The sequence below is a fragment of the Narcine bancroftii genome, chromosome 3 (assembly GCF_036971445.1).
Source record: "Narcine bancroftii isolate sNarBan1 chromosome 3, sNarBan1.hap1, whole genome shotgun sequence".
Lineage (NCBI taxonomy): Eukaryota > Metazoa > Chordata > Chondrichthyes > Torpediniformes > Narcinidae > Narcine > Narcine bancroftii.
The window spans coordinates 340,350,366-340,366,653 of record NC_091471.1 but is presented as its reverse complement, the minus strand read 5'-3'; the positions used below and the strand labels follow the sequence as shown (position 1 = coordinate 340,366,653).

Sequence of the window (16,288 nt, the reverse complement as noted above, 5' to 3'; positions counted from 1 at the left end):
TGTTTTAATTGTATCTAATTGACTTGTTATGCACAGATATAGTTCAGTAACAATTGGGTCTAGAGCAGTAATTCTCAACCTTGCCTTCCCACTCATATACCACCTTAAGCAATCCCTTACTAATTATAGAGTACTGATGGTATGTGAGTGGGAAGAAAAAGGTTGAGAACCACTCCTTTAGAACAAAGAGGAGTAAAAATTCTTCAGAGAGGGTGATGAATCTGAGGATTTGGTGACCAAGATTGCTATGGCGGTTTAGTATTGAGTATATTTAAAAGGGAGGTTGATAGGTTCTTGATTAGTAAGGGTGTCAAAGATTACGGGGAGGAGTTGGGAGAATGAGGTTTAGAGGAAGAGTACGTCAGCCACGCTTCAAATGTCAGAACAGACTTTTTGGACTGAATCCCACTGGTTGTTGAGTATTTCCAGCATCTGTTGTTTGAGATCTCCAATATTTTTAAAAGCATTGATTTATTTATAGAGGTGTGATGGATTCTTGATGAAGAATTCCAGTGCCCCATTCTAAGTTTCCCATTCTACACTTCTTTGCTTGCAATGTAGTATCTCTGGAATCTATTTGGGAATTATTTTTGATCCTCCAAAGTTTAGTAAATTATCAAACAAAGGCAAAAAATTTTCAGTGTTGCACTTTTATTTCTTTAGGTATTACTTCATTTATAAAACTATGTTACAAAGAAATGCACATTTTGTGAATTTCTTCTTTGGACCATTTCATGTTGTCGTCTACTCTTCAGCGCTCTAATGGGTAGAAAGGAAAGGCATACAGTTAAGACAATGTTTGCCTGATGATTACTGACAGATATTTAAGAAAATATTTAAAAATTAGCACCACCATTTATTATTAATGGTTCCCACGCTGCAATACCTTGATGGTAATTTCCCGGGTTTTGGATCTAAGTTTGTTGACTTGAGACTCTGCAATGTCGGCACGTTCCTCGGCCTCCTCCAGTTCATGCTGCACCTTCCTGAACTTGGACAGGTGAATGTTGGCTTGCTCCTCCTACAGGAAAATGGGGTGAACAAATATCAGGTTGCATGCTGGAACACTGGAGGGATAAACCTCCTGTGAATTGTTCACAACACTATTGCCAATTATCATTATTTGAGCCAAGCAGTGGCCATCTCTAACAGATATTCACACATTTTGTAATATATTGTCTCGTTGATCCCTCCATGTATTTTTATGAGAGTAGATTGGCTGTTAATCTATCTTAATACATTCATCTTTCGCATGTGGTTATTGAATTTAAACGCAGCATTTGTTAGAGCCATGTCTCCAATGACAATCCTCTCTCATGATTTTAGCTTATTTCCAAGAATAGATGTAATAAATGAGCTACACTAATTATCAGGGTGTGACCTTGCAATGTCTTCGAGGATTGGTGTTCAAGCCACAATCAACCACCATATTTGAAAATAAGTTAATGTTGGGTAACAGACCCGATATCCAAATACTGGAGGGACGTGAAAATGGACACCATTGTAAGCAAAGTTGAAGGAAGCTTTAATTACAAGTTGGCAAGCAGATTTCGGGCAACCATCAGGTCATTCACTTTGGATCAAGATCACCCAAATGGTGAAAAGCTAAAAGCGGTGAAGATGAAAGGGGCCTACAGTTTTTTGATCTGAGATCATTAAAGTCCCAAAGTAATGAAAAGGCTGAATACTTAGTTGCTAGATTTATAAATATTTCTTCAACCTTATTGAAAAGAAACTTGGGCTAAAGTTACTTACAGACTCTTCAGATTGTCTCTTGTAGGCCTTGACCTTCATCTGCAGCTTGTCAACCAAGTCCTGTAGTCTGAGCACATTCTTTCTGTCTTCCTCCGACTGAATATTGCACAAGAAGCACCATTTAGGCTCATTTTTGTCAAAAGCATTACTATGTTCCACATTTGTATGACCCCCTAGATAATGAGTTTATTACCCTTTACCATACCTGATAAGTCAGTTCCTTGACTCTCCTCTCATACTTGCGAACACCTTTAATGGCGTCAGCTCCTCGTTTCTGCTCAGCTTCCAGCTCATTTTCCAGCTCGCGCACCTAAACCAGTCACCAAATGGGATTAATTGTTCACATCCATAACACATCCAAAGGATTCCGTGTGTAGCCAGGCAACCGTCTCAGTGCTTACCCTGGCCTCCAGTTTCTGGAGCTGTTTCTTCCCTCCCTTCATCGCCAACTGCTCAGCCTCGTCCAGGCGATGCTGCAGGTCCTTCACTGTCTGCTCGAGGTTCTTCTTCATTCGTTCAAGGTGAGCGCTGGTGTCCTGTTCCTTCTTCAGCTCTTCAGCCATCATGGCAGCCTAGCAGTTTGAGGCAATTGGGCCGATCGTTATTCAAGCTTAAAATCAACGATGTAATTGAGCTGAGCATCAATATTTAAAAAAAAAAAGATATATATATATATAAAAGATTAATTTCTGACTTACATCAGTGATAGCCTTCTTGGCTTTATCTTCAGCATTTCTCGACTCCTGGATAGTTTCTTCCATCTCTGACTGGAGATGATTCAGGTCAGCATCCAGTTTCTTCTTCGTGTTGATTAGGCTGGTGTTCTGCGGGAGAAGAGAACTTTTGTCAGGTTTTATAAAATGAACATTAATATTAAACTACAACAAAACTGGGTGCAATATCGTTGGAATGAATTTAGAACAGAGGGAGTGCAAAATCAACTTGAGCTGCCATCCGTACTTCTGTAGGAGATTACATCATGATGTCATGCCATGGAGAGACCAGGGGCATTAGCTTAGTTAAATTAGGCTCCAAGACTTTATTGGGAGCTCAAAGCAGGTTTCCCAAAGGCTGAAAATGAAGCAGTAAATGGGACTCATCATGAGATCCATCTCAGGGGATGCTGGTTAGGAAAATGAGTTGAGTATGTTCTTTCACAGTCGCTGCGTTCCAGGAAATTATTGCTATTTTCCCAAAATGCAAGCAGTGTAAAACGGTCAGAACAGGAATGAGGGTGCCATATTTTACCTCTTAATAAAATTCCCGGAACGCCTGTGATCTAAAGTTAATAGCAGGCATTCCGTGAACAATGGGCTAATGAATAGCACGTATCGATGATGAGAATTGCAAGTCCTGCCTCTTTAATTACCACACTTCCGGTATGCTGCCCAAACTCGTGTTAAGGAAATGGAGGTTTTGAGTTTTGGTCGTTCGTGCATGAACAACCAATACAGAGAAGTCGGACATTCTTCAGACCAGTAAAATCACACAAATTCTATCTAAAAATCATTTATATATTTAAAAAAATCAAAAAGATCCTGCTGTTCAATTCACCTCAAATCTTAATCATTTTAGTTCTTTACCTCAGCACCATCCCTATGTGAAATAGGATTACAGGCTTATTTGGTTGAAAGTGGCATTAATGTATTGTCACATACCTGGGAGTGCAGCAGTGTGACTCTCTCACTGATGTCAACCAGCTCTTGTTCAGCAATTTTGCGGGATCTGTCCGTCTGTTCCAGAGCTGCTCTAATTTCTTCAATCTCAGCCTGCTGCAGACTGCTTCGACGCTCTACCATGGCCAGTTGCTCCTTCAAGTCCTCTTGGCTTCTGCAGGCATCGTCCAGCTGTATTGTGGTGTCCTTTTCAGAAAGCCAGATTGCACAGTTGTCAGATATCATGTAAACACTAAATATTCACATCTTATTTGAGTAAATTTGAATAACCTTTTATCACATTTAGCTGCTTAAAATCTAACATTATAAGCAAAGTATTAATAGTAAAATGTATTGTCATATGAAAATACCACATTTACATAATTAATTGATCGTTTCAGAATTCAATATTTCAAGATTCAATATTTCTCTTATTCTCACTTAAAGACACACAGAGGTGCTGCTAATCCAGAACCATTATCAAGACAAGAAAGAAGTGATACAGAGATACAGAATGTCTGTGGATTTCTCCACCTCCTGCAACCCTCATAATAATTTAATCTAAATGATAATTAACTGTAAACTAGAAATTAGTACCCATTTGCACTCACCTTTAATTGACCCTGCACATTTCTGAGATGCTTTTGAGCTTCTGAAGCCTGTCGATTGGCGTGCCCCAGTTGGATCTCCATTTCATTGAGATCTCCCTCCATTTTCTTCTTGATTCTCAGGGCATCATTTCTGCTTCTGACTTCAGCCTCCAGAGCACTTTGCATTGTGTCCACAACTCTCTGGTGGTTCCTCTTCAGCTGATCAATCTCCTCGTCCTTCTCTGCAATTTTTCTGTCAATCTCTGATTTCACTTGGTTTAGTTCCAGTTGAATACGGAGGATCTTGCTCTCCTCATGTTCCAGAGAGGCCTACAAGAGGGATCAAATGTTGAGCATTTCACAGAAGTTCCACGTACTTGGGTTGATATTGGGTATGCATTAAATTAAAATATCTTTCGAGAATATTGTATCATGACATGCTTTAGGTTGATTTAGGTGACAATTACAAAAGAATTTGTATTCACATAATCGTTGCTCTGTCTAAAAGCAAACTGCAAGAGAGCAATGAATAGAAGAATGTTGCATTGAAAAAGCCCCCAAGTGAATTCCCATCAGGTGTGTAGACATCATTGCACGTAATTAGACATTTTCCCTCGTCAATGCTTGTAAAATTAGCTATTGGGATTTTCTTGAATCTCAGCTGTGGGATGTTTTCAACCTTTTTTGTTGTATTCTTTGCAAATGATCAGTGAGGGGTTAGGGTTGGATTTCAGAGTGATGTCCTTCCCTTCTATCTCCTAGGGAGGAACTCGAGTCAACAGACTTCGTGTCAAAGGAACCTCTCAGTCTGTTAGCTAATTGATAACACCTCGCAATTTGTTCAACGGGTAAAGGCAAAGAAGCATGACATTGGTGGGGGGGGGGCGGAAATCGCATTCAAAATGAACACGCTATGGCAGAAGTATGTAGGGAGGAGGTGACATTTAAGATGAGTTTTACAGAAAGAAGTAGTATAGTGAGTTAGTGTGGTAATTCTAGCTGAGAGACTCGAGACCCTGAATGCACATTAACCTGTGGAAGAGTGAATGACAATGGGGATGAGCAAAAGGCCAAGGAGGGCAGTGGGCTGGAAGAGTTTATCAGCGTGATGAGCAGATTTAAAAAAATTAGTAACAGACCCTGTCGGCCCATCAGCCTGTGCCACCCAATTGACCTATACCCTTGGTACGTTTTGGAGGGTGGGAGGAAACTGGAATTCCCGGGGAAAACCCACTCGGACACTGAGAGAACATTCAAACTCCTTGTAGACCATGCGGGTTTTGAACCCTGGTCCCGATTGGAGATGCTGTAACACTGTGCCGCTTGAGAAGTATTTAGTGGAGTTTGCCAGACACAGTATCTATAAGGGTGATGTTCAACATAATTTTTTCTATTAACTGCAAAACGATGCCTTAAATCTTCATTGCCAACTTGATCTACCGAGGTAAGGTTGCAATTTAACATTGGCTTCCTTCTAGGAAAATGCTTGTTCAATGCTTTTGACTTCTAAAAGCTTGTCATTTTATAATACCATTTTAATGAAAATGTATCTGCCTAAAGTTCATTTGGCACCAATGAACAGTGTTAAAGGCAACACTTGATTCCATCAGCAACTCCTTTACTCCACAGTAAAGCAGAATGTGCTTTTAAAAGAGTAATGCATTGATTGCTGTCAGTAGATGCTATTTAGTCTGTTCCTTTTGAATATACCCCTTTCTAGTTTTTTTTTTACAAATAGAGATGACTTTCGATGTATTCAGCTGTTGTAATAAACCTGTTGGGCCATTTGAGAAATACAGTGGTCTAAAGTTTAATTTCTATCATGTACTATGAAGATAACTATCAATTTTACCTCTGCCTCCTCCAATGCCGACTGAATCTCGCTCTTTTCTTGCTCAGCAGTCTTCTTTGCCTTTTCCATCTCATGGAGGGCTTTGCCACTTTCACCCAGTTGCTCAGTCAGATCAGAAATCTCCTCTGTTTTAATGAAAACAATCTCAAATGAGATGTGGTTGTAATACAGATCACAAAATAAATGCAAGGACAATACAGAATTGTAATTTTGAAATGAGATGATTCTTGGAGAGATTGAAGTACTATAGCTGACAGAGATTTTTACAATGGCCCAGATTTTGAGGACAGCAGCAAAAGAGTGGCATTCGTTGCTGCTTTATGAAGAAAACTGCCTGCGCCTTTGTTGCAAAGTTGGCTGAAACGAGGTGTTAGTTCAGGTACATGAAGTGAGCATGATGCCATCAGGCTGTCTGAACAGGCAATCCTCTTGGAGTTGACAAAAGACTTCAAACTAGGGAAAGCATAACTTGGAACTTTAAAAAAAAAATGATTAGATGAAAACCCTGAAGTATTTATCCAAGGGAATTGCAATACGCAAACCATTTTTTAAGAATTGATTTTGATTTGTCAAAATTTGAAGGGCAGAGGAGCTCTAGAAAGCTACAGATATTATGAAAGGCATAGAAAAGAATGAGGTAGGTAAGTTGTTCCCATTGGTGGGGGAGACTAGAACTAGGGATGTAGCCTTGATTCAGGGTAGTAGATATAGGATGAAGGTGAGGAGGAACGGCTTTTCCCAGAGGGTGGCGATTTTGTGGAATTTGCTGTCTATTGAAGTAGTGGAGGCTTCCTCAGTAAATATATTTATGACAAAGTCGGATAGATTTTTTTTAAACCTAGTAGGGGAATTGAGGGATATGGGGAACAGGCAGGTCGGAGGAGATGAGCCTATCATCTGATCAGCCATAATCTCAGTGAATGGCAAAGCAGGATGGTTGACTCCTACTTCTAGTTCTTGTGGTCTTATGCCACTGGCAGGTGTGGGTGTATCTAAGGGGGAGATTGGTAGGTTCCTGATTAGCCAGGGCATCGAAAGTTATGGGGTGAAGGCCGGGCAGTGGGGCTGAGTGGGGAAGTAGATCAGCTTATGACTGAATGGTGGAGTAGTCTCAATGGGCTGAATAGACTATTTCTGCTCCTGTCGTATAGTCTTATGCTACAGAAAATGCTGGAAACACTCAGCAAGTCAGGCAGAATCTGCTAAAAGGTCTTTCACCTAAAATGTCAACTCAATTTCTACCTCCATAGATGTTGCTCTAATAACTCAGTTGGGTGAGCATTTTTAATTAATGTTAGTATTTCATGGGGGGGGGGGGAAGGAGAGGGGAATTGTTTCTATATCCCCAAGCAATTGCAAGGGAATTTATATTTATATTGCCTTAGCTTTTCATGAACTCCACTTACTTAATTTCACTAGAGAAGGATGGAAAGGAGCTTGTCTTGTGGAGGAGGATTGACTTGCTGACATCAGCTTCTGATTACAGCATAAAGCATCTGCTGACTGTTTCGCTCTGTATGCAGTTAGTTATGGCATCTTTTGACCTATTGTTAATTCTTGACCTATATGTTTTAATTCTCAGGTAAATGTACACCATTTTAATAGATTTAACAACCTAAATATTTGCATGGAAAAATGAGTTTTGCACTTGCGTTGAAGATTCTTGTTCTCTCGTTTAAGAGTTTCCAGGTGATCGAGAGCCTCCTCGTATGCATTCTTCATCTTGAAGATCTCAGTACTTAGGGTGCGGGATTCCTTCTGAGCTGCTTCCAGCTCAGCCTGGGTTTCCTCCTGCTTCTGTTTCCAGTCTGCCAGAATCTATATTGTACAGTAGCAAAAGTTAATATGAAATGAAAGTAATTACAGTTTTAAATTGACACAATGCAATAGATATTTATTAATTTCAAAACTGGAATTGCTGCCCGGACTGCAATCTACCCTGTCTCAACAAAAACAAAAATGTCATGTTGGTGTGACTGCACCAAATATTTATCTTCGGTTTAGAACAGAATAGACCTTTGCCTTGTAAACATTCATCTTGTAAAAAATAAAAGGAATCATGTCTGATTTTTAAATTGCTCAATGTTATCAATGAGATTCTGGTCCACTTTAAGCTTGTTTTTAAACTTAGGAAGAGTAAGGGCCTGAACCATGATCTGCCACACTATGAGATAATGACCCATCTTTAGAATCAGAACTTATCATCCTGAAAGTCTTGAAATCACAATTAAAATAATAAATTAGAGCATGAAGAGGAGAAAGTGAGGTAGTGTCTGTGCTTCATTGTCCATTCAGCAATCTGATGGCAGAGGGGAAGATGCTGTTTTTGTGCCACTGGGTGTTCGTCTTCAGGCTCCTGTACCTCCTTCCTAATGGTAGCGGAGTGAAGAGGGCATGGCCTGGGTGTTGGGAGTCCTTGAGGATAAAGACTGCTTTAAGACACCACCTCTTGAAGGTGTCCTCAATAGAGTGATGTCGCAGGCTGAGTTAACAACCCTTCTGGAGTTTATTCTTGTCCTGAGAGTTGGCACCTCCATACCAAACGGTGATGCAACCAGCCAGAATGTTCTCCACGGTCCACCCGCAGAGGTTTTCGAGAGTCTTCGGTGACATACCAAATCTCCCCAAACTACTCACAAAGGATAGCTGTTGGTGACATTGACATGTGGCTCCAGGACAGATCCTCCGAGATGTGAACACCCAGGAATTTGAAGTTCTTGACCCAGCCCACTGCTGACCCCTCGATGAGGACTGGCCTATGATCTCCTGATTTCCTTCTGAAGTCCACAGTCACCCCCTTGGTTTGCTAATGTTGAGTGCAAGGTGGTTGTTGTGACACCAGTTAACGAGCTGATCGATCTTCTTCCTGTACATTGCCATCTCGGATTCTGCCGACAACTGTGGTGTCATCAGCAAATTTGAGGATAGCATTTGAATTGTGCCTGCCCACTCAGTCATAGGTGTTTAGCGAGTAGATCAGTGGGTTAAACACGCATCCTTGAGGAGCACCTGTGTTGACTTTCAATGAAGAGGAGACACTGTTTCCAATTTGTACTCTGTGGTCTTCTAATGAAGAAAGCAAGGATCCAGTCACCGGGGGGGGGGGGGGTGGGGTGGGGCGGGGAGGTGCAGAGGCCCAGGTTTTGGAACTTGTTGATGGGTACTGAGAGGTACAAGGGTGTTGACACCTGAGCTGTAGTTGAAGAGTAGCTTGATGTACATGTTGCTGTTGTCAAGGTGATCCAGAGATGAATGGTGAGCCAGTGAGATTGCATCTGCTATGGAGCCATTAGACAAATTGCAGTGGGTCCAGATATAGTGTATTCTGGCCATGACCAACCTCTCTAAGTGTTTTATTATAATAGATATGAATGCCACTGGGTGAAAGTCACAGAGGCAGCTCACCCTGCTCTTGGGCATTGGTACGACTGATGGCTTTTTGAAATGGGTGAGAACCTCTGACTACAGCAATGAGAAGTGAAAATATCGGTGAACACTCTGGGCTAGTTGGTTGGCACAGATTTTCAGTTCCCTGCCAGGTATACCATCAGGGCCTGAATCCTTCTGAGTGTTCATCCTTTTGAAGGATTTTATGACGTTGACCTCAAAGACAGATATCGCACCTTTATGTACCTTTTCCCCGGGTTGCTTAGTTAGTTGATTTACTTGCATTCCGTCCATTCTCTCATAGACATTATATTTGGGTCTGTGTTCCTGGATGTTTGTGAGTGAGCGAAGGGCATAAATAGTCAAACCCTTCACTTATGATCTAATTGGTACATGGTTGTGTGACCACTCTATTGGCTCTCACAAGATGAGCTTGTTCAATACTAACATGATGGTAACTTTCTTTAGAATTATAGAAAGGGCAAGATAATGAAACAATGCCCGCTCTTACCTTGTCGAAGTTCCTCTGCTTCTTGTCGAGAGCTGCTGCCGCAGAATTTGCCCTCTCTACGTCGACCATCAGATCTTCCACTTCATTCTGCAGTCTCTGCTTTGTCTTCTCCAATGAAGCACATTTGGAGTTCACGGCCTCGATGTGCTCCTCTGCATCCTGCAGGCGCTGAGCCAGCTTCTTCCTGGAGAGCACAAAGTCAGCAAAAGAACACGATCACACAGGATAGTTGCAAGAACAGAAATCCTGATGAGCAGAATGTGGTGCATGAACCCCGATTTCTTCCTCATTACATACTTGGCATCTTCCAGTTCCTCCGTGCGCTGGATGGCGTCGGTTTCGTATTTTGTTCTCCACTGGGCCACCTCACTGTTGGCCTTGGACATGCCGCGCTGGAGCTCGGCCTTCGCCTCCTGTTCCTCTTCATATTGCTCACGGAGCAGATCACAGTCATGACGAGCGGATTGCAGAGCGTGGGCCAGGGCACCCTTCGCCTGAAATCATTATTGTGGTAAATACCAAGGTATGAAGCATTTCAGTGAGTTATTGGGCCTTGACACTTCAAAGCCACAATGAATAGAAATATACTTCCGAAGAAATAAAATAAATTGATGGGGAAAAAAAAATATTTTTTGACATACAGTGGCCCAGTGCATGCTGAGAAAGTTTGCCACCATTACCTATGAGAAGTCAAATTATTTTTGTAGATCTAGCGTTGTGAATTTATTGGCACAGCAATGGAGGCCTTGTGTGATATTGAGTCCTGCTGATTAAACACTTTTAAAATAAAATTAAAAGATGGTATAGCTTTATTCCCAGTCTTACTTACTTCCGTTATTTCTGAATTTCATTTGATCACAATGAAAAATTATAGTTTTTGCAGAAATAAATTTTAATGCTTTTAATCAGAATCATTAAGCAAAGAGTAAAAAATAATTTAAAATACTTATATGATCTTTCTTAAACAGGTCTTCACTATTTGAATGAATAGGCTTGCTATATTCTACAAGTATGGCGATTTTGGACTTTCTGGCAATTTATTTTTAAAAAATCATTTTAAATTTGGAATGATAGCACAAATACAGGCCCTTCTGACCCATGACCCTGTGCCACCCAAATACACTAATTAACCTACAAACCCAGTAGGTATTTTATTTCCCCCCACCCCCCCAGGATGGAAGGAAACTGGTGGACCCATAAGAGTCACAGGGAGAGCGCACAAAGTACTTAGACAGCATCGGATTTGAACCCGAGGGGCTGGCGCTGTAATAGCTTTGCTAGCCAAGCTTCTAATATGTATTATTAATAATAATAATAAATTGATTAAGTTATTAATTATGAGGCTAAATGCCAATGGTATATTATTGGAACTGCCAGCATTTCCCAGCAAGTTCTGGCCCATTATTATTTTCAACTTTGTTCAAGATTCTGAGGCATTTGTGGAAGATTTATGTAAATTGTTTTGGTACCTTTGTTTCTTCCTCTAGCTGCCTCTTGAGTTCCTCGATCTGTTGGGTGTACCCTTGTTTCCCTCTTGTCAACTGAGATACCAAGGCCTCTTTCTCCTCCACCTGTCGGTTCAGTTCACCTGCAAATTAGAAATGTTTGCTCAGAGAGAGAAAACAAAATCACACAAAATAAAGGTAATACTTTATGGTGATGAAAAATAGAGGCCAGCCAGCAATTAAATAATTGAACTGTGAGAAATGTGAGTCAGATGTTGGGTTATGCCTGGGAAATGAGGCTGATTATAAAACTGGCAGCCCATTACAGAGGAAAGGTGTGTCCTTTCACCCGTAATGGGAATGGCCCTTGGGAATAAGTCTGCTTCAGTATAAAGTTAACCTCTAACCCAATTTCATTCGATCCAAACCCAAACTTTTTCCATACCTGACCTTGTGTAACCATTACTATAAATCTAACCATCTCAAAATCACTGATTTATTTAAGTTGAAATTATAGACATTAAGCAAGACTATAAGACCCAGTATTACTACTTAGGAAGTCATCGTGACTTAATTACAGTGCAATTAAAGTGCCAAAGGCTGCCTTCTAGATTGTCTCCAGATTTCATTCATGCTTTCCAAGAGATTTCACAATGGTTACACAAGTGTTAAGTAATAAACATTGAACTGATCAATACCGTTTTCTGTTGCAAGACGTGCTTTATGAGTTGATAAGTCGTTGATCAAACGTTGATGTTCATCATGTTTGCTCTTCATTTCACTGACCTGGTCCTCCAGTGTCCGCGCCACTTTTTCAAGGTTTGCCTAGAACCAAAACAGTTTTCAAGAGATGTAAAACAATTTGAACATAACTCATTAAGTAAATTATCCAAGCATTGTATTCAATGTCATTAGTCACCTTACCTTGGCTTTAGTCACTGTTTCCATGTTACTGGCAAGGTCATCAATTTCCATCTTCAGCTCACTCTTTTCCTTCTCCAGTTTCTGCTTCACACGTTGCAGGTTGTCGATTTGTTCCCCGAGTTCTGCCACGCTATCGGCCTGCTTCTTGCGGAGAGCAGCGGCCGTGGCTTCATGCTGGAGGGTCGACTCTTCCAGGTCACGGCGCATTTTCTGAAATTCTGCCTCTCGCTTCTTATTCATTTCAATCTGAGCTGTGGTTGCCCCACCAGCTTCTTCCAGCCGCTCGCTGATCTCCTCAAGTTCCCTAGAGAGATCGGCTCTCTGTTTCTCAGACTTGGCACGAGCGGCACGTTCAGCTTCAATTTCTTCCTCGAGCTCCTCAATACGAGCCTGAAGGCAAATATACATTGATGTCAATGGTGAACCAGTAATTGTGGACGAGGTCATGTAAATAACCTTTACTGAGCAGCATTGATCATTTCACTGGACAGATACTTCACCTGTAATTCCTTAATCTTTTTCTGCAGTTGGGAGCCCATTGCCTGCTCATCTTCAACTTTGCTTTGAAGCTGGCTGATTTCAAACTCTTTCCTTTTAATAGTAAGAGAGAAATTAAACAAATCACAAAGAAATATTGTAATAATGGTAATTTTTTAAAAAATTCTCAGACATAATGAACCATGATTATGTGATAATATGCAGACATTTAAAATCAATCTTTATTTGTCCTGATCACATTATTCACAACAATATACAGTACAAAGTTTTAAACAATGGGAGGAACCTTGTTTTCAAGTTTAATCACAGACATTTCAGGAGATCCCATTATCAAATAAATATAACTAATGTGCCTGGACAAGAAGTTGGTACTTTTTAAATTGTTCCACAATGAAATGTTTTTGGCTTGATTTGGATTAGAACGAATAACTGGAGTAAGATTCCAACAGGAGCCAATATTATTTTTACTGTGGGATGTTAGAGGGATGAAACCTAAATTAAAACTGAATAAATATCAATTAAAATTTGTTCAAATTGCCTTGACCATAGCTAGATAATATATTGCTATAACTTGGAAGTCTGATACTGAATGGAGAGATGGCATGCAGAAGTTCGGAATTGTATTCCACCTGAGAAAATTAATTATAATTTAAGAGAGAAATATTATACATTTTGTGAAATATGGAGCCCAAAGATACAAACTGTTGGTTTTAAAATTTAAAATGAATCTCTAACATTACCCTTTCTCTTATAGGTATCTAAATATTTATTGACCTTTTTAGATTGTGGGAGGTTATAGGAGGCTTTTCTTTTGCATTTCTTTACTTTATTTTTTTTTATAAAATACCACATGTATTTGGAGTAAGTTTAAAATATTGTCTTATGTTTGCCAAGTGGTTTTATATATATAAAAAAAATTAAAAATAAAACCTGAGCGCCTGCTTCTTGAAAGTCAAGTTCCATATTCCAATCATCAGGTTAGCTAAAGGGTTAATTTAAGCAATGCATTGAAATAAGATCTATTTGATCGTAATTTAACTACTGACTTCTTCAGTTTCTCATCCAGTTGCTGCTTGTCATTCTCCAAATCCATGGTTACTTCTTGCGACAGTTTCAAGTCACCTTCAAGCTTTCTCTTAGCCCGTTCAAGATCCATGCGGAGTTTCTTCTCCTGCTCCAGAGAACCTTCGAGCTTTTTAAAGAAAAAATAACATTTTAGCTGGATTTGCTTAAAAAACAAAGTAATTTTCTCAAACTCGTTGATTTGCTATTTTGGATACCTACATCATCAACTTGTTGTTCCAGTTTGGTCTTTGTCTTGGTCAGAGTGTTGACTTTGTCTTCCTCTGCCTGGAGATCATCCAAAGTCTGCTGGTGAGCCTCCTGGAGGGCCTTCTTTTCCTTAGTTAACTTAACAATGCTTTCATCAAGAGTAGCCATCTCTTCTGTGAGGTTTTTAACCTAAGTTTCGTAAATATAAAATGCACAGACTTACTTCCTGAGGCATAATCAGTAACTTGTCTCTCAGTTGGACATCAAAATTGCCCAATAATACCTTGTTCTCTGTGGCATGTTTCTCTTTTTCAACTTTGGCTAAGGTGAGCTCCAAGTCATCAATATCTTTCTTCAGTTCTGAGCACTCGTCCTCCAGTTTCCTCTTCTTGGCAGTCAGCTCAGCATTTATCTCCTCTTCATCTTCTAATCTTTCATTCGCTTCCTTGAGTTTAGCCTCCAGTTGAATTTTATTTTTAATCAGTCCCTCGCATCTCTCTTCAGCATCTGCCAGAGTTTCACTTTCCTGCAATGAAATGATACAATGAATAGGTTTTGTGGTTAAACCACTGTTATGTATCATTGTCTGGTCAGGCACACCTATTGGCTGGTTGTTTTTCTGGCCCCTTCCCACAGGCTCCTCTATAAAGGTGACTGCCCTACAGCCCCCTGCAGCTCAGTGCAGGTCAACCAAACAGTATGGATGTGAATAAAAGTTTATTGGTTTCTCTACAATAGTCTTTCGAGTAATTGATGGTACATCAGGTTTTATTACTTGTCGACATGCACGACTAATCAAAGATAGCCAATGCACTTACCGCTTGGACTTGAAGTTGGAGGTCATTCTTCTCCTGGACAAGAGCCACCATCTTCTCTTCCAATTCCTTCCTCCTTGCTTCAGATTTGGCAAATGCCTCCTTAGTTTTCTCAAACTCATCTTTCATATTGGCCATTTCCTTTTCAGTTTCAGCACTCTTCAGCAGAGGTTTGATCTTGAAATACAGTTGCATCCATGGCCAGTGTTTGACATTTGTGAATGCACGGATGTTGTACTGTAGTGTGTACAATGCTTCCCTAAAGGATACAGGTAGACAGGGAATTGATTACACAACATTCCTTCTGTAACTTTTAAGGGTAAATACAAAATATTATGGTAAAACATACTGTTGGCAGATTAATTTTTGAATGTAAGTAGTAGTATTTACCTCCTTTCCATCATTCTCTTAAACTCAACCCTCATAAGGAAGCCACGGCACATGGCCTGAGTGCGGGTTATGAGGGCTGCCAACTTTTCATCTCTCATCTCTTCAAGTAAACCTAAGAGACCAGCCTTGAAGAACACCTTAATTAAATGAACACAAGTTTTCATTTTAGTTTAGAGATCGGTAACAGACTCTTTCAGCCTACATGCCCATGCCATCCAAATACACCCATACCCATAGTCCTTGGAATGTTGGAGGTCAGCAACTTGAGAACGTTGCTTATGGCTGTCAGGAGCAAATTGGGGTAGGCAGTAAAGCATATCTTGCCAGAGAAATAAAGAATCTGAATTAATTAGTCTGGTCCTTTTCACTTTTTGTCTTATTTTGCCCTATTTTATAAAAAGTTGGCGATTATTCTTTCAGTCAATTGTTTTTTTTTTTGACTACAGACATGTCATAGCACAATTAAGGAATTTTGCCACGACACAGACAGTCTAAAAAGAAATGTGCCAGAAATTTTGAGTCAATTCCTGCACCCCGATTTATCCTGCAGGACCCTCTGACCTTTTGGAGGAAGCCTGCACAATAAATTGCATTGGAAAAAAATCAGTTGTCGATCATTCACTCTACTACATGTCCAACCACTAGGACTCACAGGCAGTAATGATGTTAATTTTTTCAGCAATATAATTTCCCCGACATTGCGCTCTTTTTTAAAAAAAAAATCACAAATGTGAACTTCTATTGAGAGCTATTGTTCGTTATAATCAGGCTATTATTTTAAAAGAATAAAATTACATTTGAAATATATTTACCTTGGTGTGTCCAAATTTGTACTGGGTATGATCCACATCAATGGATCCTAATAGCTTTTCACTGGCCTTCTTGCTGTCGATGAACTGACCTTCAGGAATGGCACTTGCATTGAGAACCCGATATCTATTTTATGAAAGAAATTAATAGATTTGAATGTTGAACTAAATTAATAGTTAAATCAGACAGTAATATTCTGTCTAATTAATTTTTTTTTAACCTTTGCTTGAAGTCACCGTAAATGATTCTGCTTGGGAAACCCTTTCTGCAAATCCTGATACCTTCCAGCACACCATTGCACCTCAGCTGGTGTATGACAAGGTGATTATCCATAGCACCTGATGAATGTAAAAGGTCCATTGAAATTTAGTTCAAAAGGCTGTT

The 16,288-nt window shown here is 40.0% G+C and overlaps 1 protein-coding gene across 1 annotated transcript in view; it reads right to left on the bottom strand.

The window, feature by feature from the left end:
- Positions 1 to 634: 634 nt before the first annotated feature.
- Positions 635 to 16,288, bottom strand: part of LOC138759292 (myosin-4-like) — a 22,544-nt gene continuing 6,890 nt past the window's right edge. Inside the window, exons 18-40 of the mRNA XM_069929485.1 lie at positions 16,125 to 16,242; positions 15,907 to 16,030; positions 15,095 to 15,231; positions 14,708 to 14,963; positions 14,173 to 14,415; positions 13,902 to 14,078; positions 13,664 to 13,809; positions 12,620 to 12,710; positions 12,120 to 12,509; positions 11,894 to 12,020; positions 11,220 to 11,338; positions 10,048 to 10,244; positions 9,751 to 9,934; positions 7,505 to 7,670; positions 5,853 to 5,977; positions 4,022 to 4,330; positions 3,414 to 3,617; positions 2,454 to 2,579; positions 2,157 to 2,327; positions 1,961 to 2,065; positions 1,756 to 1,851; positions 887 to 1,021; positions 635 to 759 (exon numbers count right to left, since the gene is read on the bottom strand). Of these exons, the coding sequence (XP_069785586.1) occupies positions 745 to 759; positions 887 to 1,021; positions 1,756 to 1,851; positions 1,961 to 2,065; positions 2,157 to 2,327; positions 2,454 to 2,579; positions 3,414 to 3,617; positions 4,022 to 4,330; positions 5,853 to 5,977; positions 7,505 to 7,670; positions 9,751 to 9,934; positions 10,048 to 10,244; positions 11,220 to 11,338; positions 11,894 to 12,020; positions 12,120 to 12,509; positions 12,620 to 12,710; positions 13,664 to 13,809; positions 13,902 to 14,078; positions 14,173 to 14,415; positions 14,708 to 14,963; positions 15,095 to 15,231; positions 15,907 to 16,030; positions 16,125 to 16,242 (3,761 nt within the window). The 3' untranslated portion in view covers positions 635 to 744. The remainder of the gene's footprint in view (positions 760 to 886; positions 1,022 to 1,755; positions 1,852 to 1,960; positions 2,066 to 2,156; positions 2,328 to 2,453; positions 2,580 to 3,413; positions 3,618 to 4,021; positions 4,331 to 5,852; positions 5,978 to 7,504; positions 7,671 to 9,750; positions 9,935 to 10,047; positions 10,245 to 11,219; positions 11,339 to 11,893; positions 12,021 to 12,119; positions 12,510 to 12,619; positions 12,711 to 13,663; positions 13,810 to 13,901; positions 14,079 to 14,172; positions 14,416 to 14,707; positions 14,964 to 15,094; positions 15,232 to 15,906; positions 16,031 to 16,124; positions 16,243 to 16,288) is intronic.